The sequence below is a fragment of the Bactrocera neohumeralis genome, chromosome 3 (genome assembly GCF_024586455.1).
Source record: "Bactrocera neohumeralis isolate Rockhampton chromosome 3, APGP_CSIRO_Bneo_wtdbg2-racon-allhic-juicebox.fasta_v2, whole genome shotgun sequence".
Lineage (NCBI taxonomy): Eukaryota > Metazoa > Arthropoda > Insecta > Diptera > Tephritidae > Bactrocera > Bactrocera neohumeralis.
In genome coordinates, this window is record NC_065920.1 from 17,581,443 (window position 1) to 17,604,806 (window position 23,364).

Below are 23,364 nucleotides of genomic sequence, written 5' to 3' on the forward strand. Positions count from 1 at the left end.
CTCCCTAATGCGATCCTTTGTGCCAAATTTCACTTTAATATCTTTATTTATGGCTTAGTTATGACACTTTATAGGTTTTCGGTTTCCGCCATTTTGTGGGCGTGGCAGTTGGCCGATTTTGCCCATCTTCGAACTTAACCTTCTTATGGAGCCAAGGAATACGTGTACCAAGTTTCATCATGATATCTCAATTTTTACTCAAGTTACAGCTTGCACGGACGGACGGACAGACGGACGGACAGAAGTGTTGGCTCAGGTACCTATTTTGACAATAAATATTTATATTGACATACGTTAAATTTTTGTTTGTTTTTTGTCAGTTCGGCTTAAATTTGATCAGATGGTACATTTGTTCTGTGAAAAATATCTTCCATAAAAACTTGTTCATATCTTTCCCAAATTTGTTCCAACAATTTAATAAATTATATTAAGTTTGACACGAAGTTTGTAACACCCAGAAGGAATCGTCGGAGACCCTATAAAGTATATATATAAGTGATCAGTATGTTGAGCTGAGTCGATTTAGACATGTCCGTCTGTCCGTCTGTCTGTCTGTATATATACGAACTAGTCCCTCAGTTTTTAAGATATCGTTTTGAAATTTTGCAAACGTCATTTTCTCTTCAAGAAGCTGCTCATTTGTTGGAACGGCCGATATCGGACCACTATAACATATAGCTGCCATACAAACTGAACGATCGGAACCAAATGCTTGTATGGAAAACTTTCACATTTGACAAGATATATTCACGAAATTTGGAATATATTATTTTCTAAGGCAACAATGTAATCTTCGAAGAAATTGTTCAGATCGGTTAACTATAGCATATATCTGCCATACAAACTGAACGATCGGAATCAAGTTCTTGTATGGACAATTACACATTTGACAAGATATATTCACGAAATTTCGAATATATTATTTTCTAAGGCAACAATGTAATCTCCGAAGAAATTGTTCAGACCGGTTAACTATAGCATATAGCTTCCATACAAACTGAACACATAGTTACTAACAGAAATGCACCTGTGAAGGGTACTTAGCTTCGGTGCAACCGAAGTTAACGTTTTTTTCTTGTTTTTATTTATTTTTCTCTTTCTCTTTAATTTAATTATATATACAATTCTCTTTCATTCTTCTTTCACTTTTCTTTCCAAATTTACCACAACAATTTATGAAAAGCAAAGACTGTGACAGTTTTTCACTCAGGATTTTAATTTTCTACTCAGCGGGAAGCCGTGCTGGTTTTTGTCCGTATTTTTCAATATTTTTGCTCTTTAAAGCTTGTGTGTAGGCATGTGCTTTATGCCTTTATTAACTATTATAATTTAGGTATTTTCAATATCTGCTTGCGTGAACAATTAAGCACGTAAGTCAAGTCTTAATAATTATTTTAATTTCAAAAAAATATTCGACTTATTACGCTATGCTGTCAACTCCAAACTAGGTTATAAATGTTCCTCCTCTCCCAAATCCAGTCTACAAAAATTAAGCAGAAAGGTTAGAATTTTGCACCAGTTGCCTTTCCAAAAAGTGATTTGATCAGCTCCTTTGAAAACGCGCGCAACGATTGGGTTCGATAGAGGGCGTTTCTAGCTAACGAACGAGCGGCTGGGCAGTTATCTCCAAGCCCCTGGAGAGTCAGGACAAACATTGTCTTTTTTGACATCAAAGGCATTGTCCACCATTAATTTGTTCCTCCTGGGCAAACCGTCAATGCCAAATTTTACGTGGAAGTCCTCCAGAGACTAAAACAAAGATTCAATCGGGTCTGACAAGACATCGCAGCCGATTGGAAGTTGCACCACGAAAACACTGCCTTTCTTGTGAACAACTGCCTAACCAAATCCGGCATCACCTACAGCCCAGATGTGGCCCGCAGGACTTTTCTGTTTCCTTGCCTGAAAAGGCCGATGAAAGGCAAGCATTTTGAGACGATAGAGGGGATGCAAGCAGCATGCACCCCGGCTCTCAAGGCTATTCCGGAGAGTCATCAAAGAAAATTAGTTAGGCGATCTCCTGAGGAAAGAATTTGCGACAACCAGTCCGATGGAACTGGAAGCGCCCTTCGCGAACAATTTCGATAAAAATTCCCACAGGTTACTGCAGGTTGCGTTGTCATAAGCATAGATTACTATTGCTCTACGAATAGGTGTCGCTTCGGCGACCTAGGTGCAGAGACAACAGAGGACATACTTCCGGATTTTCCCGCAATCACAAAAGGAAGGACTCAGACTATCGGGCAAATGAATACGCTGAGAGAACACATTAACGCAGGAGTCAGACGATAGGACACACTACAACCATTACTCCAGGCACTTACCAAGCCTCTGTGATTTGACTGACATAAACGAAGTGTTTTGATAACATGAGAAGGCATATAGACCAGCGGTCACAGTGCATTCCTCAAAATTCAATCTATCTGGCTAAAGTCAAACCGTAGTTACTTGGACTCTAAAGAAATTTGGATTATATAAAAGCCACATTATTTCTTACGGTGTCATAAATTCCGATTTTACTCTATTTTAGTGTACATAATTTCGACCGATTTTTGTTATTCCTAAATAAGCAATAAGTTTTGCATCGAATAAAATCTGGCATCGTTATTTGCCATATTTAGTACGTTTCCAAACCATAACAAAATAGCAGCGCCATCTGCGTACTTGTCACTTTTTGACATTTCATCTTTTATTTTTTCTGCTATTAGTCGATTGTCAGATATCAGCAGCAATTTCGGTAGGCAGCGAAATTTTTCGCGACAAATTTGGCCACCACGATAATCTTAAATACATTTCGAACTTTGAAAAAATCGAGTTTTGAATAAAATTTCAAATATGATGAACGCAGTAACTCGTGCTTACCTACGGGCTGGCAGCCAAACCGTATCCAATGTGCTCAAACCAGCAACAGTGGCATCCGCTCAAGGTAAGTATCGGACTGGTGCAGTGTTTCCTTGAAGTTATTGCACAACCAAGTGATGTAGTGTTTTAAAGAAAAGTGTATGAATACAGCGAAAATAAATTAAAAAGTTGAAATTGAATAGCTGATACACAAAAATAATGAATTGTGCCCATTTCCAGAGGACTTACATTATGTAATGTTTTTTGAGGTTAGGCATAAACGTCATTCTAACAAAAGTGCTTGAAAACAAACTGAAAACTAAAGTTTACAATGATTGCAATTTCTAACTCATAAATATGCATTCGTGTTAGTTGGATATACTAAAAACCTAAGCTTGATTTTGCAGTTCAACGCAATGCACACACTGACTTGCAAGTACCAGACTTCTCTCCTTACCGTCGTGAGTCTGTAAATACGCCCAACCGCAAGGATGATTCGGCAGAGAGTCGCAAAGCGTTCTCCTACATGCTGATTGGTGCCGGAGCTGTAGGCAGTGCTTACGCTGCTAAAGGACTTGTAACAGCGTTCGTAAGTTCGATGAGCGCAACCGCTGATGTATTGGCCATGGCTAAGATTGAAATCAAACTTAGCGATATTCCAGAAGGCAAATCTGTCACATTCAAATGGCGCGGTAAACCTTTGTTCATTCGTCATCGCACAGCCGATGAAATTTCAACCGAACGCTCTGTTGCTGTATCAACTTTGCGTGATCCTCAAGGCGATGACGTGAGTAGCATCCAAATAGTATGGACTTTGTTGTAAAACTATCGCTAATATTTTGCTTTTATTTCAGCAACGTGTTATCAAACCCGAATGGTTGGTGGTAATCGGTGTTTGCACACATTTGGGTTGTGTGCCAATTGCTAATGCAGGCGACTTTGGTGGTTATTACTGCCCTTGCCATGGTTCTCACTACGATGCCTCCGGTCGTATACGCAAGGGACCAGCCCCATTGAACTTAGAAGTACCCGCCCATGAATTCCCCGATGACGGCACCTTAGTTGTTGGTTAAGCACATTGATATATAATTAACTAGAAAAAATCGAAGTGAAAAGTGTAAACATAATTTAGAACTCAATAAAAAGCAGTAAGGCAAAAAGAGCTTCGACGATATGTATGAATAGTTACATATGATGTGATCTTCACTCCAAGCAAATACTGCAGTTATTCATTTCTAGATTTATATTATTTATAACAGTTTTTTATACACATATGTATTTGTTATAAAAAAAATTAGAAGTCTTAGTTTATGTAGAATAATAGAACTGCAATCAACGACTTGAATGCTTTAATAATATTCAACGAAAATATTTCTTGGTAAAACATCTACAATCGTTGGTGTTAGCCTGACATCTAACCCAAGACTTTCAATGAGGTAGTGCATCATAAACCAATTTCCCAATTTTTTTAATAAACTCAACTATCAGACGAACACATATATAACTGCTTCCTCACTACAATTATCTATCAAATGATGTATAGGGTGTATAGAACAATTAAATCCAAAATTAAAATAATTATCACTCATCTGGCAACAATCATACCTATTGTGAATGTTAATACGAAAATGAATTGGAAAAACGGCAAAAACAAAGTCATATGTCAGTCGATAAATGACAAATCAGTATTTGTGAAATTTCAAGATGGATTGGAGCTTTATAAAACCGCTCATAGCGAGTCGTTATGGTTCCTTTACTAAAACAGATATAGTTAATGTGGTTAAGGCCATAACAAGATGGTAAGTAATACAAATATTTGATATATAAGCTTTTATTTAATGGTAATTAGTAATCGGTGCCTAATCAGAAATTTGCAATGCACTCGCAAATCAAAGATGGCGGCCGACGAGTGACAAATTTTTCCACACTTGAGAAATACGTTCTCTGACATTTTAATCGTGTTTGTAATAATTTACTTGCAGTGAAAACGATTTTTTCGATGATGAAAGTAATTATGCGCAATTTTATATGGCCTTTGCAGCAGTCGCTGCAGACAAATTGAGCCAATGTAAACTTGGTAAGTCTCGACAACGATTTTTCACCGAGAAGGTATACATACACAATTTTTTTCAGTTACAATAACTTTCCTTTGCTTCAAATTTAGAAGAACTAAAAGTTCACCCACTTAAGTATAGAATGTATTGGTTTTAGTAAAATTAAGGCTATTCTGATCGTTAACAATTTATTGTAGAATTCTGAATTGATTGGCATGTACCGTTTTATATTCATATTGAAATGGTTGCTCTGTATATTTGTTAGCAAAGAAAAGGTATTGGCATTATGTATATGTAAATATATGTACGGGTATATCTGTGCTTTAAGTACCAGCTGTTTTGTTTTGTTTCCGGAAGACAGGGGGTGCTTAAAATTGCAATTCATTTGCATATTTTTCTAATTCTCTTTTCATCTTTCATTCTATACAAAAACAGTTTGTCAAACACAGTTGCCGCAAATACAAGAGGCCTGTGCGATACTTATACGATTCATAATCCATAAATTGAGTAAGGTGAGTATATGATGTTGAAATATATTTTGAAAATACGTACATAAATATTTAAGCGTAATTAAAAACAGTTTTTAAGTATTTGATATTATTTTCCATGCAAACATAATTTGAAAAATATCTTATTTAAAGCACTAGTTACTGATAACGGTGTCAATAGCCGATTTAAAAAAAAAACAATGAACGATATGTATTTCATATGAATACTGCATTCATGAATTAATTACTACAATAATTCTAAAAAATCAATAAAAAATATACCAAATACTTATTTAAAATCTATGTAATTACAGTTCACAACCATTAACACTTTTGCAGTTAGTACAGATAATTGAATAAATCACTTTTAAACTCTAATACATACATTGTTAATTTGCACTTATATATTTGTTCTCTAATAAAGATAACCAAGAAACCCAGCTATACGCAATCTCTTAGAGACGAGATAAAATGGCTGTTACCCTCTTTGAAAAGCCTTTGCGAGGGCAAACCTCCACAAAACGCTACATTGAAAAATCCCCATCCTGGCGTATCTGGACTGCTACATTTAGATTTCAATGTCGTAGCTGCTGTATTAAAGGGTGCAAAGTATCCTGAACCAAACAAAAGTATTGTATCTGGTGGTGATAAGGAATCTCCAAAATCGGAGATAAAACGTTCGCGTTCAGATTTATCCACGGTTATATTTCAACAGTTAACTGCACCGCTGGAAGCTGGCAAAAGTGCCTGGTCGCCATTAAGTGATGAAATCACAGATTGTGCAGTAAGTTTGTAATTAATAATATCTTGTTCATAAATCTAATGAAGCAACTTTTTTTTAGGATATTTTCACCATAGCCAATGTTGCATATTTGCAGTCACTAAATGGAGCCGATGTTATACTTGATGTGTGTATTTCATTGCCCATTTTGGCACGTTATCGCGCCAAGTATCAGGAAACTATTACAGCTATAAATACCAAACCATTGTATTTGCCACTAACGCAAACAGAAGCTACACAAATAAAGAATACACTATCCCATATGGTTACTGACATCGCTATCCTATGGCAAGCTTTATCCTTGCCCGTCATGCAACCGCTGTCACCTAGCCGTATAACCAAACTATCCAATTGCGCTATTTCAGCACTATACTGCGCTGTATTAACATCTATTGCGAGTAGTGTACTTAGCATGTCGAGCTCATCGTCCTCACAGAAGAGTCAACAATCTTCTGGTGGTGGTAGTGGAGCACAATCCAAAGAAACTGATGAAACTGAAGAGCAGTCACGTTTTATTGTTGATAAAGCATTGGAAATTTACACTATTATAGGCAATGTTTTTAAACGATCTGCGCGTTCTCATGTATATCAGAACCACTTGTGTTTTGGTGCCTGGTTATTGGTTAGTGGCATACAAGGTGCTCTTGGTGCTTCAGGTAGCGGTGGCACAAGTAGTAAATCGGCAGCACAACTGGAAGATGCATCTAAATCTAAAACTGCAGTTGGGGCTGCCCAACGTCCACCAGACACACCATCCACACCAACAGCACGTGTCAACCTTTTCAAAGTTCAACAAGGCTTTGGAGTTCTAAATGCCGCAATAGCCAATCATTGTATTAAATTGCTTAGTGAATTAGTTGAAGATTTAAAAATTGAATCCACTTGCAACGATATTGGTGTAAATAACACCAATCAGAATTTACCAGAACCAGCTAGTTTCGACATATTAGAAAACTACACGTCACTACAGCGTTTGATACGTGTACTCAACACCGCCACATTGCATCAACTTTTCACTTTTCTTGCAACAGTCGCTTATCGTAAAGCATGCGCACTTAAACGGGCCAATGCGAAAGATCGCACTGAATGTGAGGCCATCAGTTACTCGGATTCAACAACATATTTTAATGATACACTATCCTGCTCGGATAATTCTGAAGAAGATGATAGCGAAAGTTATTTGGGCCATTGGTTCAAGGAAACCCTCTCACCCGAGGGTAATGAAGACCCGGCAAATCTGCAGGCTCCAGATCGTAGCACTGAAGCGCAGAAATCAAATTTAGTGCCAGCTGTTGATGAGCCACATGAATATTTAGATTTAGCAGCACAAATATTTTGTTTCATGGAACAATTTTTTGCCAACAAACATGCCTATTTACATCGCTATGTAAAAGCCGGTTTGAGCGACCAACAAATGCTACTATTGGCGAATATACTAAAGGACCTTGACCGTGATACAGCACGTGGCGAAGCTGAGGCGTCCACGTGTGCTAAATGGCAAGCTGCCATGATACGTTTTTCCGGTGCAGTTGGTCGCTATTTACACAATTTGATATCCGCTTCATTGCTAAGCGAAACTTTGCAATCAAATTTACTACAACATCTTTCGATTTCGCCTTGGTCAACGGATACCAATGCCTGGCCACTTCAAGTATATCCAAGCACCTTATCAGTGCTAGTCCAAATTCTATTGCTTAAGCCAACACAAGAAAAAGAAGCCGCATGCCTATCAGTATGGCATCGTTTAATTAACACACTCGTCGAAGGTGTTTGTTGCACTTCTGTTGCAAGCACTGCATCTGATGTTGACTATGAAGACCTTAATATGGAGCATTCGCAACTGCTGCTATTTCTTTTCCATTCATTGAATTTAATGCAAAAGAAAATGATATTGTTGCTAACAGCAGGTGCGGTAACACGTTGCGCTGAAGTTTGTCGCGGCATTTCGCCAGATAAGCCTGTACGCAATAGTCAAATAATATTGCTATCACGTTTGTTACTCTTCCTTGAGTATCTAATGAAACATCTGTACAATGCTCCACCTGAGTTGCTGGATCAAGTGCGTTGGAATTTATTTAGCATAACAACAATGCATGAAAATCAAAAAGTTTCCGATTTGCTTAATAGCAAAACGAAACTGACATCTTTCTGCCGCAAAGATATTGAAGAGAAATTCCGCAAATCATCTTCAGACTATCTTTCAAGTAATGTTGTCATTTTATGTAAATAAAACACTTGTAACTAATCCAAATTTTTATGTTTATTTCAGATATACGTCCCACTTTCTATTCACTTACTGTGGTCGATCAATCTGCTACTTCGACACAACAGGAATTCAAACTTGACGGACTAGCATGGAATTTCATATTGTGTACACCCGACAAATTAAAATATCCGTTATTGGTCGATGCACTAATCGATATACTTTCCGTGACTGACATGTCACAAAGCAAAATCACCTCACATACTTTATGCGCTATGCAATATTGTTTCAGCATCTGTTGGAAATTACTACTCGGTTTGCCCCCTTCAACCGTCCACGTTGAATCGTTGCTCGAAGATAAAGTGCCGAATTTACACTCCTTGCTTTGGTCTATACGTTGTCCCATGTCAACATCGCATTATTTGATTGTGAACAGTTTAATCAAGCAAGGCATGTACACACAGTTTGCAGAAACGCTTTGGTCCAATGTCAGTGATCGCGTCAGCGATATTAGCTTCAGTTTGAAACAGACATTATTGGGCGTAGAATCATTCAACAATGCCGTAGATAAAGGTCAGTTTAGTTTGTTGTAGTTATTTCGAACGAATTTCACTATTCATAATACTTTTTTACAGTTAATCCACGCTTATCTCATATTATACTGCTCGACGCTGTTGTCGCGCATATGCAAGCTGTAGCATGGGCCGCTAAAGAAGGTATAAAGCTACAACGTGCTGCTGCAAGCAACAATAATAGCGGTAGCGCAAGCCCTAGCTTACCCAGCTCTAATTCACCAATTACAACGGGCGAACAAGATGTTTATTCTTCTTCGGAATCGTTGGAACAAAAGAATAAATCTGATTCACCATCTACTTTGCTACAGGAACGGGCCCAAACTAGTCGTGATCTGCTATTGTTATTAATTGAAACATACAAAATTGTTTCAGAAACAGTACGCAGCAAAATGACGTTACAACTAACAGACGCCACACCCGTTAATATACTGAATCTTATCGTGCCAATTGTTAGCTCGAAAAATCCACTTACAACCGAATTAAAAACAACATTTATAAAGCTCTTGCCGAATCAGGATAAAGATATAATTAATGTCGAGTGGCCAAAATGCTTACGCGTATCAGATGGTACTATATTCACCAAACCAAACTATCCAGTAGAGGAATACACTTTAGCAGTAATTGAAGCGCATATTGCTGAGCTAACACGCTACAATAATTATTCTTTATTGAATTCGCTGAAACACTGTATGAAGTCCATATTAAGTCTAATTGATTTACTACTTCCATATTGCAATGTTGATGTTGCGCCCAGCACTGGCGGTGCAAATGTCGGTTTGGATATTGAAAATGAATTGAAATCCTTGCTAATATCGACCATGTTGGATGTACGTACGGAATATGTGTATGAAAAAGGTGAAAAATGCATGCACACCCTAATGACCGGACACGATAGCAGCAATGAGGCACAACAGCTGCTCGTATACGAGTACACATTGCGACACTGTTACAAGCTTCTTTTAGAATTTGCCCGTGAATTGCGTCAATCGCAGGCCAACACAAGCAAAGTGATCTTTAGCGAGGTAATGCTTTTCTCCGTACTAAAAACTATGACACAAATGCTTGAAAAACCCACGGGTGTCAAGGCAATGCATAATTTCTTCTACGTAAATAAAGCGGGTAGCATGGTAGAGCTGCTGTTATCCTTCACAGGTACTACAATGTCTGTTTGTTATGCCAAAAAACTATTACAATTCGTTGAGAAGCTCTTCCAATTGGCCGAACAAACCGATTGCAGCTTTCCAATGGAGGATTTGTTACAATGCTTCAACGAGTTGGCATATTTCCATGTCCCTCATATAAAAGATTGGTTAAGTCATATTATTTATGGTCCCAGTTGCGCAACCGGCGGTTCAGATACGGTGGACAAAGTTCTTGCAAGCATGCAACCCTCAAGTACACCGTCAAGTAATGCACAAACACCAACAAATATGGCTACCGTTTCAGCGATACCTAGCATAACAGATCAATTGGCGCAATCCTCTGGCTTGGATGCAGAAGCCATGGAGACCGAAGATGATGGTGCAATAGCTTGCGTTCCCACTATACAGGTAATCAACAAAAAAATTAACTTGAAAATATTAAATTATCACCTAATTGCATTTCATTTTATAGGCCGAGACCTTTAATCTTTGGCAAAATGTCGGCAACAGTTATGTGACAAATCAGTCGGATGAAACATCGCAAGATGCCGAAGGTGCCGAACGCAACGGTGCACTTTTGTTAAGCGTTGTGAAGTACATTACGCGCAGCAGCAAATCTCCAACAGGTGTTGGCAAGATATTCTTCCAATCGCTAATCCAACTAGGACAGTCGTTGATTGCACCACCGCAAGAGGCATCTGATTTTGCTGACATGCTTCAAGTTATGATAATACTAGCCGACAAGACACAAGATTGTGGCCATGCCATACTCTTCAAAGCTACCATAGCTTGGCTGGAAATAATTAAATTTCAAGTACTCGAACGTGCTTTAAATCCCAAAAATGTCACATCGTTAGTACCGGCCGTTACACTTGAAAACATCAATGCACTTCTTAAATATCTTAGCGAATTGTTGCAGAGTCTCGGTTATAAGGGTAGTAAAAATTTGACCCCCTCATGGGATGATGAAATGCAAACTGATTTAGAGGAGCTTATCGATGATTTAGGCCTGGAAGAGGATGACTCATTTGTTGAGGACTCAGATGAAGATAGCCTCAACAACAAACTCTGCACATTTTCGCAAACCCAAAAGGAATTCATGAATCAACACTGGTATCATTGTCACACCTGTAACATGGTGAACACTGTTGGCGTGTGCTCTGTGTGCGCACGCGTGTGCCACAAAGGACATGACGTTAGCTATGCTAAGTATGGTAACTTCTTTTGCGACTGTGGCGCTAAGGAGGACGGTTCTTGTCAAGCGCTCAGTCGACGTGTCTCTTCGAGTGTTGGTGGCGGTATGAGCGGTTCAGGCGCAGACAGCCGTCAACTTATCGATTACAGCCAGAGCGCTTATGCCAGTAATTTGAATGCGTTGAATAGCAAAAAACGCGCACAAACACCTCCAACACAAATCGCCACATACACACAACGCATGGATGTGCCCAACGAGCGCATTACTTTGCTAATGAAATGGTTGGGCTCTAGTCGTGAACTGTTTCAGAATAACGAACAATGGAGTGTAATCGTACATTGCATTCTTGACTTCTTGGACGTGCTGCTGCCATCGATACGCGAAAATTGTGCACTCTTTTCCATTGTTGGTTGTCACAAGCGAGCCAAGACCGCATTGGAACGTTTACATGCGCCCGAACAGACTTTCCAAATTACCGATCAATTGATGGTGCCCACACTGGGTTCACAGGAAGGCGCATTTGAGAATGTCCGCATGAGCTATTCAGGCGATCAGGGCCAGACCATAAAACAGTTGCTCTCATCTGGTCTTGTGCGACGTGTCGCATTGTGTTGTCTCTCCTCACCACATGGCAAGCGTCAGCATTTAGCTGTGTCTCACGAGAAAGGAAAAGTTACAATTTTACAATTATCGGCATTACTTAAGCAAGCAGATGCTGCCAAACGTAAGCTTACACTCACACAACTTTCGTCGGCGCCTATACCGTGCACAGTACTCTCACTAACAGCCAATCCGGCGAATGAAGACTGTTTAGCGGTATGTGGTTTGAAGGAATGTCACATTCTAACATTCTCCAATAGTGGCGCTACCAACGAACATATTGTATTGACACCGCAGCTCGAGAATGGAAACTTTATTAAGAAAGCCAATTGGCTGCCCGGTTCGCAGACTATGTTGGCCCTCGTCACAGCAGATTATGTGAAAATCTACGAGCTGTCTGAAGATTCTTATAGTCCGAAATATTATTTCCTTGTAGCGATTGGCAAAATTCGCGATTGCACATTCGTTTACCAAGATGGCGTATATTACATGTTGATCATAGCCTCCTCTGGCTACATATACTACCAGAAATTGGATGACCAAAGTTTAGCTAAGCATGGCGATTTCTATGTAACCAATACTTTGGAACTGAATCACCCACACATCAAGGATGTTAGTGGACAAGTGGGCGGCGGTGGTGTATCAATTTATTATTCGCACACGCTGCAACTGCTGTTTTTCAGTTATTCGGTTGGACGCAGTTTCATGGCACCACTTACCGACGTGAACAAGGGTGTGAAGAGCATAACCCATCTACAAACTGCACCCGCATCTAAGAATTCATCTAAAGGTCCGCCACAGCCATTGTGTCAATGGACCGAAATAACTGGACATCCTGGTTTAATTTGCTCCATGATGCACACCTCCAACAATCCAGTAATTTTCATGTTCACACCAGAACGCATACTAATGCAAGAGATCAAAGCACAATCCTCGAAATCACGCATCATGGATATGGTGGCAATACGTCACACAGTTGCTGGTGTAGAGAAAACCACGCTCATATTATTGTGCGAAGACGGCAGTTTACGCATATTCACTGCTCAGCCTGAAAACACCAGCTTCTGGTTATCGCCACAAGTTCAACCCTTTGGCAATCAATTGTACTCTTCAACGTTATTCGCAAAATGTAATTCTAATAAGAAATCGAAACGCAAAACAACTAATCAACAAAAAACTGTCGGTCCTAATGGCGCACCCATATTCCCAATTGATTTTTTCGAACATTGCACAATGTTATCCGACGTGGAGTTCGGCGGCAATGATTTGCTGCAAATTTATAATAAGCAAAAACTCAAAACGCGCCTCTTCTCCACTGGCATGTTCGTAGCTTCTACAAAGCCCACCGGCTTTACACTGGAAGTATACAATAATGACCCGAACACAGTAATTGTTGGTATACGCGTGCTGTTAGGCACACAGGATGCATTACGTGCGCCACAAACCGTAACAGTACTGGGACGCACTATACCCACGGTTGTACGCCGTGCACGCTGGTTCGATATACCTTTAACGCGTGAAGAGATTCTACAATCAGATAAATGTTTAAAAGTCATTTTCGGCAAATCACAGGATCCCGAGAATGTCAGTATGCTGGATAGCATTGAAGTGTATGGTAAATCAAAAGATTTAGTTGGCTGGCCAGATGACAGCGATGATACAGCCGGTAACGTTGTGACGGGCACCGCTGGCAACGCCAACACTAACTTCAACGGTCAGCTATCTGCGGCAAATTTCGGTGAGGGCTTCACTTCTATAAATAATTTGGATAAAATGGTTACAAACCTGCTAGAAGTGCTGGACTATTCACTGAATTTGCTTGGCGGCAGTAATATAACGGCAACAATTAAACAGGAAGCAATTAAAACAGCAACTTCATTGCTTCTATTACCCACACCAAATCAAGTGCAAGCGCAATCGCGTTATGTTTTAGCCACACTATTCGGCAATCGCAACGCCTATCATTCTTACAAGGACAACGAGGTTATACACTATGTGAATGCCGAATTGCAGGTGTTAAAGAGCAAATTAAATTCACCCGAAACGGTGCGTGATGTGGATCCGGAGGCTTTCTATCGTCTAGTCTTGTTGGTACGCAGTATTGCAATGTCACGCCCGCAATCCCTCACAAAGATTTGTCTGGATAACAAAATTGAACTCGTCCAAGACATACTAGAGTTCGTTGAAAAGTTATATCAAATCACACCACATGTCGACGAGCCGACATCGATCGTTAGACGTGGTCTTAGTCATACGGAAACTATTGTTCACTGTTTAGTAGAAATAATGCATGCGTTTGCACTCTCCGACGCCGATCAAGTGGAACGCATGACCAAGTACTTTATTGACCTGCTGAAGAACGAATCAAGCGTTATAAGTCATAGCGCCAAGGAAGCCATTATATTATTGCTAAATCCACGTTTGAAACGTCGCAAGGTTGCTATTGTAACACCGCCGGTTTGTTCGACACCCACACCTTCTAACACCACTGGCACGATTACGTCCACTAATCTAACAACGCTAGCAGTTACCGGCGCAGCTGAAGTAGCCGCCGACGAAGTATTAGAAGCGGCTGCAGCTGCTATTGGTGGTCCCTCGGCTGCTGCAGTAGGTCGTAGTAATAGCGCTGAATTTGTGGACGCTAGCGCAATAGATCCGCTTGCCCACGATGCTGGACATCAGCTATTAAATTTAGAAGCTTTTATGGGTGGCGGTTTTCCACAACTTTTAGGCCTACAACAGGATGCCGACGATGAAGCCATTATGGATTTAGCGATTGCTCTAAGTTTACAACAACATGACGGCGAAGGTCTACAATCATTGCAACAAGGTCTGGCAAATCTACAAGGTATTCGAAATGCCGGCAACCTACATAATTTGCAAGCACTTGAAGGCAATAATATTGGTATGGCGGCGAATGCAGCAAGTGTCTCAGCTGGTGGCTCCGATGATGAAGGTTCCAATGTTGCCACCGATGGCTCTACATTACGTACTTCACCGGCTGAACCGGCCGGAAGTGGTGGTTCAGAAAGTGGTGGTAGTGGAGTGGAGAGTATTGGTGGCACATCTGGACGTAGTAGCACATATGGCGACCAGGCTAATGCTTCACCACCGCGTTCTGCAAATGCACCATCTAACATAAATATAACCAACAAATCAAATACAAATGCTGGCGCAATAGGCGGCACCGATGAGCCTGTTGCTAGTACTAGTGCAGCAGCAGCCGCAGTTACAAGCGTGCCAAACGAGGAACTGCTCTCTGAGGATGAAAATTTGGCCAAATTGCATGACCTGAGGTAAATTGCTGTCGCTTTTTTAATTAATGTGTAGTTAAATAATATCATTGTGTATTTTTAATAGAATTTCAATTTTGGAGAATATCATCCTCAATATACAAACTTTCGATAGTTGCAATGGTGTGCAAGCCATACCATTAATCCAAGTAATACTTATGTTGACAACCGATCTGAATGGAAATAACGAACGCGACCAAAAGGTGTTAAACGAACTTTTATCAGCCCTTGTGGACTATGTCGAAATGGACTCAATTTCGAATACTTTCAAGGTTGGTGCACTATATGTTATTTTGAGGTCTTAATGATTATTATAGAGTTTTAAAATATAAAAAAGTGTCATTAAACCATTTTTTGCATAAGATTCTATTAAAAAGAGTTTTCACAATTTAGATTTCTGTACTTGGTAGTTAGTTATACTCGTCGATCTTGCAAAAATGTAAACTTTCACTATTTTAATATATAATTGTACACAATTCAAAATATTACATAAAATGTAAATTTCCACGGAGTTTCCCGAGTCTTAAATGAGGACTTCGTGTCCTCTGTCACTTTCCGAGAACATATTTAAAAACCGTATTAAAATTTTTGACAATGTTTTCATAAGTCGCTTTCCGATTTCTTATCACTTATTACTTCTTTATTTTATTTGACAAGATGAAGGATCGCAACGCTAAAAACGAAGTTCGACTTGTGTTGCTCTGTCTCTTCGGCGTCTTAATGGGAAAGACAAAGTCCAAGCAGGCAGGCACTACATCACCACCACATCAATTCAAGGATAACGCATCATTTGTAGCCAGCACCACAGCTAGTATACTCAGCAATAACGGTGCATTCACATTCTCATTGGTCGTAATGGAATCACTACTGGAACACTGGAAACGTGTATCCAGCGAACAAAGTGCAAATGGTAACAATGCAGTTGTAGCCGTCGGTACACCAAATTCTAGCGCTGCAACAACATCAACAAAAACTAATCTACTCAAACCGATACGACATGGCGCAAAGCCTGATATTTCTATGCTAATACCACATAACTATTTGAAAAATTATCCCGATATCTTTGATTCATATGATGCCTTACTAACCGAGATTTCCGTACGTTTGCCATATCAAATCTTACGGCTTTCGGCCACACACCCTGGTCCCTATGATTGGTATCACAACTATTGCGAGAACATGACCTACACACTGTGCGAATATATGATGCTGAATTTGAATGCATTGCTGCGTCGACAAGTACGCAAATTGCTCATGTACATTTGTGGTAACAAAGAGAAGTTCCGCATGTTCCGAGATGGACACTCGCTCGATGTGCACTTCAATTTTGTTAAGGAGATTTGCAGCCTATTTAATACGAAGGTATTTTATTGTCATTTTATTTGGAAAAAGAGTTATATTCCACGAGTTATTTATATTTTTCAGAATTTAGTGCTTTCAAATCAATCGATACCGATACTTAGCTATGACTCACTCGTCGAACTCACCGAACATTTGCGCACCTGTCAAGAGATCAGCCAAATACGCACTGGCAATTGGCAAAAATTCTGCCTCATTCATGAGGATGTAATACCAGTATTGATTGAGATCGCTTGCTATCAACTCGACGATGGCGTTTCACCGATTCTCCTGCAACTGCTACAAGCAGCGCTTTGCAATAACATACAGGCCGTTAAACAACAGCAACAACAACAACAAACGCCAGGCACATCATCCAAATTACGTGCGGAACGTGAGAAATCTGAAGACATCGAAATCTCTTTCGATTCCAAATTTGATCCAGCACATTGCAGCACATTCGTACATCAGATATTCCGTTTTGTTTCGGACACATTGCTGAATAAATTTGTGCGTATTTTTCTACTGGAGACCAACATCACCTCGATACGTTGGCAAGCGCATTCATTGATATTCGCCATTTATGAAAACTCTAATGATCGCCAGAAAGAGAAATTAATTAGTATTTTGTGGAACATGTGGCCATTGGTGCCGGCTTTCGGCAGACGTACCGCACAATTTGTTGATATACTGGGTTATTTGACACTCAGCACAAAATCAATTGTTGACAAGCTGCCAGAGTATACGGAAAAAGCAGTTGAAGTATTACGTCAACAGAACGATTTACTTTCGAAGCATCCGAATGCACCAATCTATACTACACTTGAGCAAATACTGCAAATGAACGGCTATTATTTAGAATCAGAACCGTGTCTGGTATGTAATAACCCCGAAGTAGCAATGGCTAACATTAAATTGCCATCAATCAAATCAGATTCGAAATTCACCACAACCACAATGATCGTGAAATTGGTACAAAGTCACACAATTTCCAAAATGGTTGTGCGCATTGCTGATTTGAAACGTACAAAAATGGTGCGTACCATCAACATTTACTACAATAACCGTACTGTACAAGCAGTGGTGGAGCTGAAGAATCGTCCAGCTATGTGGCATAAAGCACGCTCAGTGCCATTGCAATCAGGTCAAACTGAGGTGAAAATAGATTTTCCTCTACCAATTACCGCTTGTAATTTGATGATAGAATACGCTGATTTCTACGAGACCGTAACTGGTTCCAGTGAAAACTTGCAATGTCCACGCTGCAGTGCCGCAGTACCCGCCTATCCGGGTGTCTGTGCCAATTGTGGTGAGAATGTATTCCAATGTCATAAATGTCGCGCCATCAATTATGACGAAAAGGATCCATTCCTTTGCCATTCCTGTGGTTTTTGCAAATATGCCAAATTTGACTTTAGCATATATGGACGCGTTTGCTGCGCGGTAGACCCCATCGAATCGGCAGAAGACCGCGCTAAAACAGTGCAAATCATCCATTCTTCATTGGAGCGCGCCGATCGAATTTATCGCCAATTACAGACTAACAAACAAATGCTAGAATTACTTATACAAAAGGTAGCCGAACATCGTTGTTCCGATCGGTTGGTGGATGACAATCTTGGCACTGTGCACAGCACTTCACAAGTGAATAAAATCATACAGCTTTTGGCACAAAAATACTGTGTGGAATCGCGTTCTTCATTTGAAGAATTAAGTAAAATAGTACAGAAGGTTAAAGCCTGTCGCAGGTGCGTTAAAAGAAAAATTCTTAACCATTATGGTGGAACGGTTATTTTTATTAAAAACTAATTCTTTACGCCTTTATTTACAGTGAATTGGTCGCTTATGATCGCAGCCAACAAGATCAATCACACAATTCTCAAAACATGGATATGCGTGAGAATTATGCCATAAACCGTTGTTACGGTTGCGCACTAGCCTCTACAGAGCAATGTCTCACCCTACTGCGTGCCATGGCCTCCAACTATGATTGTCGTATAGGTTTGTATTCACAGGGTTTGGTTGAAGAATTAGCTCAACATAACCTACGGCGTGGCACACCACAAATACAAGATGAAGTTCGTAATTTACTTGTGCTCTTGACCAAGAATAATCAATACGCTTGCATGAGTTTGTTGGATTTGATTACGGAACGTGTGAAAACCGCACTATTAGGCGCTATACCTTTGGCCAATTTGGATGCCGCCATACACCATGAGATGGTTTTGCTTGAGGTACTGATCGCACAAGACGATTTTTGCTGGGAGAATAAATTGAAAGTGGTATTTGAGCTGTTTCTTGTAACATGTCGGTGAGTTTATTTTACATTTTTTTTATTATAAAACGGTTTGATCTTGCACGCTCTTGTCGTGGTTTAGTATACTCCAGCATCAACCGAATCGATAAATACTGTTTTATCCTTGATTGGTACAACTTTTTTATGTTCGTGTGGAGTTTGATCTTCATAAGCTAATTAGTATTTGCTTGACAGCTATTTGTTTACGACGCGAACAATTTTTCGGTTATTTTCAAAGCCTTTAGAACGATATGTTTTCTTTCCATAGTTAGACTTAAACTAACGTCTCATTCTTTAACTAATTAGATTATTTTTTAATCCATAGTGCACCACGTGGACCCGCAATATCGGTTATTCAACCCTGTTTGAGAATAATGCAAGCACTTATTTGCCCTACGATACCGACAAGTAAAATAAATCGCGATTTAAGCCCTTCACAATTATCTACAATCACCAGTATTGACGGTCTTACGGTTAACTTCAATAAGTGGTTAAGTGGCGATCCACAGCACTCATACGAAGCCTGGAAAACTCGCATGCCAGCTAACACAGCAGCAGCAAAGACTCGTAAAGGCTTCACAAGCGCCGGCGGAAACTCGGCAGCTACTACAGCTGCCGCTGCCGCCTCATCTATACTCCCAGACGATCGTATGTTGGCCGCAATGCTACAATCGGTAGTTGAACAAAATACTGGTTCGAACAATGGTAGTGTTGCAATGCCCGCAACCGAACCGACAGAATCAGCAAAGAAAAAACGTCAATTAGTACGCGAATTCTATTTGTCGGAGAAGTACGGTCGACGCTGGCGTAATCATGTACTAAATAAAGAACGCATTAATGCACCACTAGTGTTAAACGCAAATTGGTTGCAGCCCATTCTATTCAATACTAATTCACGTTTCGGTCGTCAATTGGCATGCTCACTTATCACCTCGTTGAGTCGTACACATGAACGTAAACGTGAGATTCTAAACCTGTTGACCGGCTTTCTTAAGTATGTGGGCGAGGCAGGCGAGGCGAGCGCAGAATTTTTGGCGTTGTATCGCGCGCTTGCTTCCGACACACCATGGCGTCAATATTTAGCACTGAAGGGTGTGCTTGTAGAGGTGTCACAATTATTAACAGCCGAAATTGTTAAAATACATCGCTTGGAAGAGACCACATTATCATCGGACTTATCACAAGGTTATGCATTGCGTCAATTTGTAGAATTACTATCGCTCTTCCTTGAGAGCTCCACCATACGGCAGGCGTACAAGACACGTTTACTTGGACCCGTACTCGAGGGTTACTTATCGCTACGCAAATTGGTTGTGCAACGTACACGCCTTATCGATGATGCACAAGAGAAATTACTGGAAATGTTGGAAGAGATGACAAGCGGCACCGAGGAGGAAACGCGCGCATTTATGGAAATACTTATCGATACAGTTGAAAAAACGCGTATGAATGATATTAAGACGCCTGTATTTATTTTCGAAAGACTCTACTCCATTATACATCCGGAAGAGAATGATGAAAGTGAATTCTTTATGACACTTGAGAAGGATCCACAGCAAGAAGATTTCTTACAAGGACGCATGTTGGGCAATCCATATCCCTCTACTGAGGTAGGGCTGGGTCCGCTTATGCGCGATGTTAAAAATAAAATTTGTACTGATTGTGAGTTGATAGCGCTGTTAGAGGATGATAATGGCATGGAATTATTGGTGAACAATAAGATCATTAGTTTGGATCTACCCGTCAAGGATGTCTACAAAAAGGTGTGGCTAGCAGAGGGTGGTGAACGTGATGCTATGCGTATTGTTTATCGTATGCGTGGTCTTTTAGGCGATGCAACTGAAGAATTTGTTGAGACACTAAACAATAAGAGTCAAGAAGAAGTGGACACTGAACAACTGTATCGCATGGCGAATGTATTGGCCGATTGTAACGGGCTGAAGGTGATGCTCGACCGTATTGGTAGTCTGCAGAATATATCACGAACTCGCGAATTGATACAAGTACTGCTGAAATTGTTTCTTATCTGCGTAAAAGTGCGCCGTTGTCAAGAAGTGTTGTGTCAACCGGAATTAGGTGCGATCAACACATTGCTTAAGGTATTGCAGGTGTGTCTACAATCGGAGAACGATTCCATACAATCGTCTGTGACCGAACAGTTATTGGAAATAATGGAGACTATACTTTCAAAAGCGGCAAATGACACATTAGACTCATTTTTGCAATTCTCACTCACTTTTGGCGGACCCGAGTATGTGTCGGCATTGATTTCTTGCACCGATTGTGCAAACGTACGTAACAATCCATCGGTACTGCGTCATCTTATACGCGTACTTGCAGCGCTAGTTTATGGCAATGAGGTGAAAATGGCATTATTGTGCGAGAACTTCAAGGTAAGTTCGTGAAAATAAAAGTAAAGGCGTATTATTACTGTTTTATTATATCGAGATCGTTCGTTTTATAGGAAATACTAGATTTCAACCACTTTGATAGTGAACGTACACCAGAGGAAGAGTTTAAGATGGAACTATTTTGCGTATTAACCAACCAAATAGAGCACAATTGCATTGGTGGAACCCTGAAGGACTACATAGTTGGGTTGGGCATTGTTGAACGTGCCATCGCCTACATAACAAATCATGCACCCTGCGTGAAACCCACATTGCTGCGCACAGACTCAGACGAATTGAAAGAGTTCATTTCACGGCCCAGCCTTAAGTACATACTTCGTTTCCTCACTGGTCTCGCTAGCAAACATGAGGCTACACAGCTTGCTATCAGCAAAGATATTATACCAATCATACATCGTCTCGAGCAAGTATCCAGCGATGAGCATGTCGGTAGTTTGGCTGAAAATCTACTAGAGGCTTTGTGCACTGATGAAGCAACTGCCACTCGAGTACAGGAAGTACGTGATTTCACACGCGCCGAAAAGAAACGCTTGGCAATGGCTACACGTGAAAAACAGCTGGACGCACTTGGCATGCGCACCAATGAAAAGGGTCAAGTAACAGCCAAGGGATCGATACTACAAAAGATTGAAAAATTACGTGATGAGACTGGTCTCACCTGCTTTATATGCCGTGAAGGTTACGCCTGTCAGCCAGCCAAAGTACTTGGCATATATACTTTTACCAAACGCTGCAATGTGGAGGAATTTGAATTGAAATCACGCAAAACTATCGGCTACACCACTGTTACACACTTCAATGTGGTACACGTAGATTGTCACACCTCCGCTATACGCTTGGCACGTGGTCGTGATGAGTGGGAACGTGCTAGTTTACAAAATGCCAATACACGCTGCAACGGTTTGTTACCACTTTGGGGTCCAGACGTTTCTGAAGCCGCTTTTTCGGCATGCATGACGCGTCACAGCAGTTACATGCAGGAGAGTACCCAGCGTTGTGACATATCCTTCCCCAGCAGCATACACGATCTCAAAATGTTACTAATGCGTTTTGCTTGGGAACGTAGTTTCCACGATGACGCCGGCGGTGGTGGCCCACAATCAAATATGCACTTTGTGCCCTATTTACTTTTCTATGCAGTATACTTATTATTGTCCTCTCGCTCAGCAGCACGTGATTGCAAAACGCTGATTTCATATTTGACAGCAGCGCCATCGGAAAAATGGTTGGAATATGGTTATGAGGTCGAAGGTCCACTGTATATGCTGACCATTTCGTTAGCATTACACAGTCATGAAACATGGAATAAGCATAAGTTGGCTCACTTAAAACGTTTGATAGCTGTAGCGCAAGCACGTCACATTTCACCGTCTGTATTATGCAAAGCATTACTTTCGCCGAGCGATCGCCAGACCAAGGATTACAGCGTTTATCGTCCATTCTTGCTGATGTGGGCACTCATCGATTTAATTTACAGCGTTATATTTAAGTCGGTTAGCACACCGAAGGAGGAGGACTGGTCGATTTCTTTATTCGATTATATACGTAAAAATGACGAAGCTATGCTAAAGTCAACCGATACGATTTTGCAAACTTTCACCGATGAATATCTACCGTGCACATCTTTCGGCGAATTTTGCGATGTTGCTGGTGAGTTAATTTGATTTTAATTAAATAGGATACAGAATATTATGTGTAAGTGCATGTGGTGGCACATATTTATCTTTGAGAGAATATTTGGTATTATTATTTTCCGCATATTTTGTTTAATATAAATGTTTAAGGTGATAATCAAGTTTATAACTATTTCAGGTTTGCTGCATTTGATTGAAAATCCCGACGGATTTATTGATGAGGTTTTGGCTGCACTACCCACAACTTCGACCGCTTGAATTAACGAGAATATACTTACACAATAAATTTATTAACCAATATGCTTCTTATTGTCGATTGCAAAGCATAGCATTGGAGCACTGATTACCTAATTTGCTTCAAATGTGTTCATTACATACTTTGTTACTGAATGTTTACTGCAAATTTAATCTCAATAAATCTTAGCGTTCCATACTTAATAAATTTTGTGTTTTATTTAAATAGAATAAATTTAATAAACTTTCTGACCGAACGCTTGGAAATTCCGTGCAATT

The 23,364-nt window shown here is 40.2% G+C and overlaps 2 protein-coding genes across 2 annotated transcripts; both read left to right on the forward strand.

Annotated features, from left to right (window-relative positions):
• Nucleotides 1-2,704: 2,704 nt before the first annotated feature.
• On the forward strand, nt 2,705-4,058 carry LOC126752087 (cytochrome b-c1 complex subunit Rieske, mitochondrial). Its single transcript, XM_050462649.1, has 3 exons — nt 2,705-2,926; nt 3,249-3,628; nt 3,696-4,058. Exons 1-3 carry the CDS (start codon nt 2,836-2,838, stop codon nt 3,912-3,914), a joined length of 690 nt encoding a protein of 229 aa, XP_050318606.1. The 5' UTR covers nt 2,705-2,835; the 3' UTR covers nt 3,915-4,058.
• A 464-nt stretch (nt 4,059-4,522) lies between these two features.
• LOC126752065 (protein purity of essence) lies at nt 4,523-23,293 on the forward strand. The gene is made up of 15 exons (XM_050462610.1): nt 4,523-4,640; nt 4,824-4,918; nt 5,331-5,407; nt 5,808-6,167; nt 6,226-8,368; nt 8,434-8,940; nt 9,003-10,492; nt 10,557-15,175; nt 15,240-15,444; nt 15,830-16,534; nt 16,598-18,258; nt 18,342-18,821; nt 19,132-21,199; nt 21,271-22,867; nt 23,030-23,293. The coding sequence occupies exons 1-15, from the start codon at nt 4,546-4,548 to the stop codon at nt 23,107-23,109; spliced, it is 16,182 nt and encodes a 5,393-aa protein (XP_050318567.1). The 5' UTR covers nt 4,523-4,545; the 3' UTR covers nt 23,110-23,293.
• The last annotated feature ends 71 nt before the right edge of the window (nt 23,294-23,364 follow it).

What these genes read in the sequence shown, in the direction of transcription:
- LOC126752087 (XM_050462649.1), top strand. Translation starts at nt 2,836, where the DNA reads ATGATGAACGCAGTAACTCGTGCTTACCTACGGGCTGGCAGCCAAACC. An exon ending in AACAGTGGCATCCGCTCAAG is followed by an intron (nt 2,927 to 3,248) that starts GTAAGTATCGGA and finishes TTGATTTTGCAG; the next exon opens with TTCAACGCAATGCACACACT. An exon ending in GTGATCCTCAAGGCGATGAC is followed by an intron (nt 3,629 to 3,695) that starts GTGAGTAGCATC and finishes CTTTTATTTCAG; the next exon opens with CAACGTGTTATCAAACCCGA.
- LOC126752065 (XM_050462610.1), top strand. Translation starts at nt 4,546, where the DNA reads ATGGATTGGAGCTTTATAAAACCGCTCATAGCGAGTCGTTATGGTTCC. An exon ending in TAATCCATAAATTGAGTAAG is followed by an intron (nt 5,408 to 5,807) that starts GTGAGTATATGA and finishes TCTCTAATAAAG; the next exon opens with ATAACCAAGAAACCCAGCTA. An exon ending in CTGTTTCTTGTAACATGTCG is followed by an intron (nt 18,822 to 19,131) that starts GTGAGTTTATTT and finishes TTTAATCCATAG; the next exon opens with TGCACCACGTGGACCCGCAA.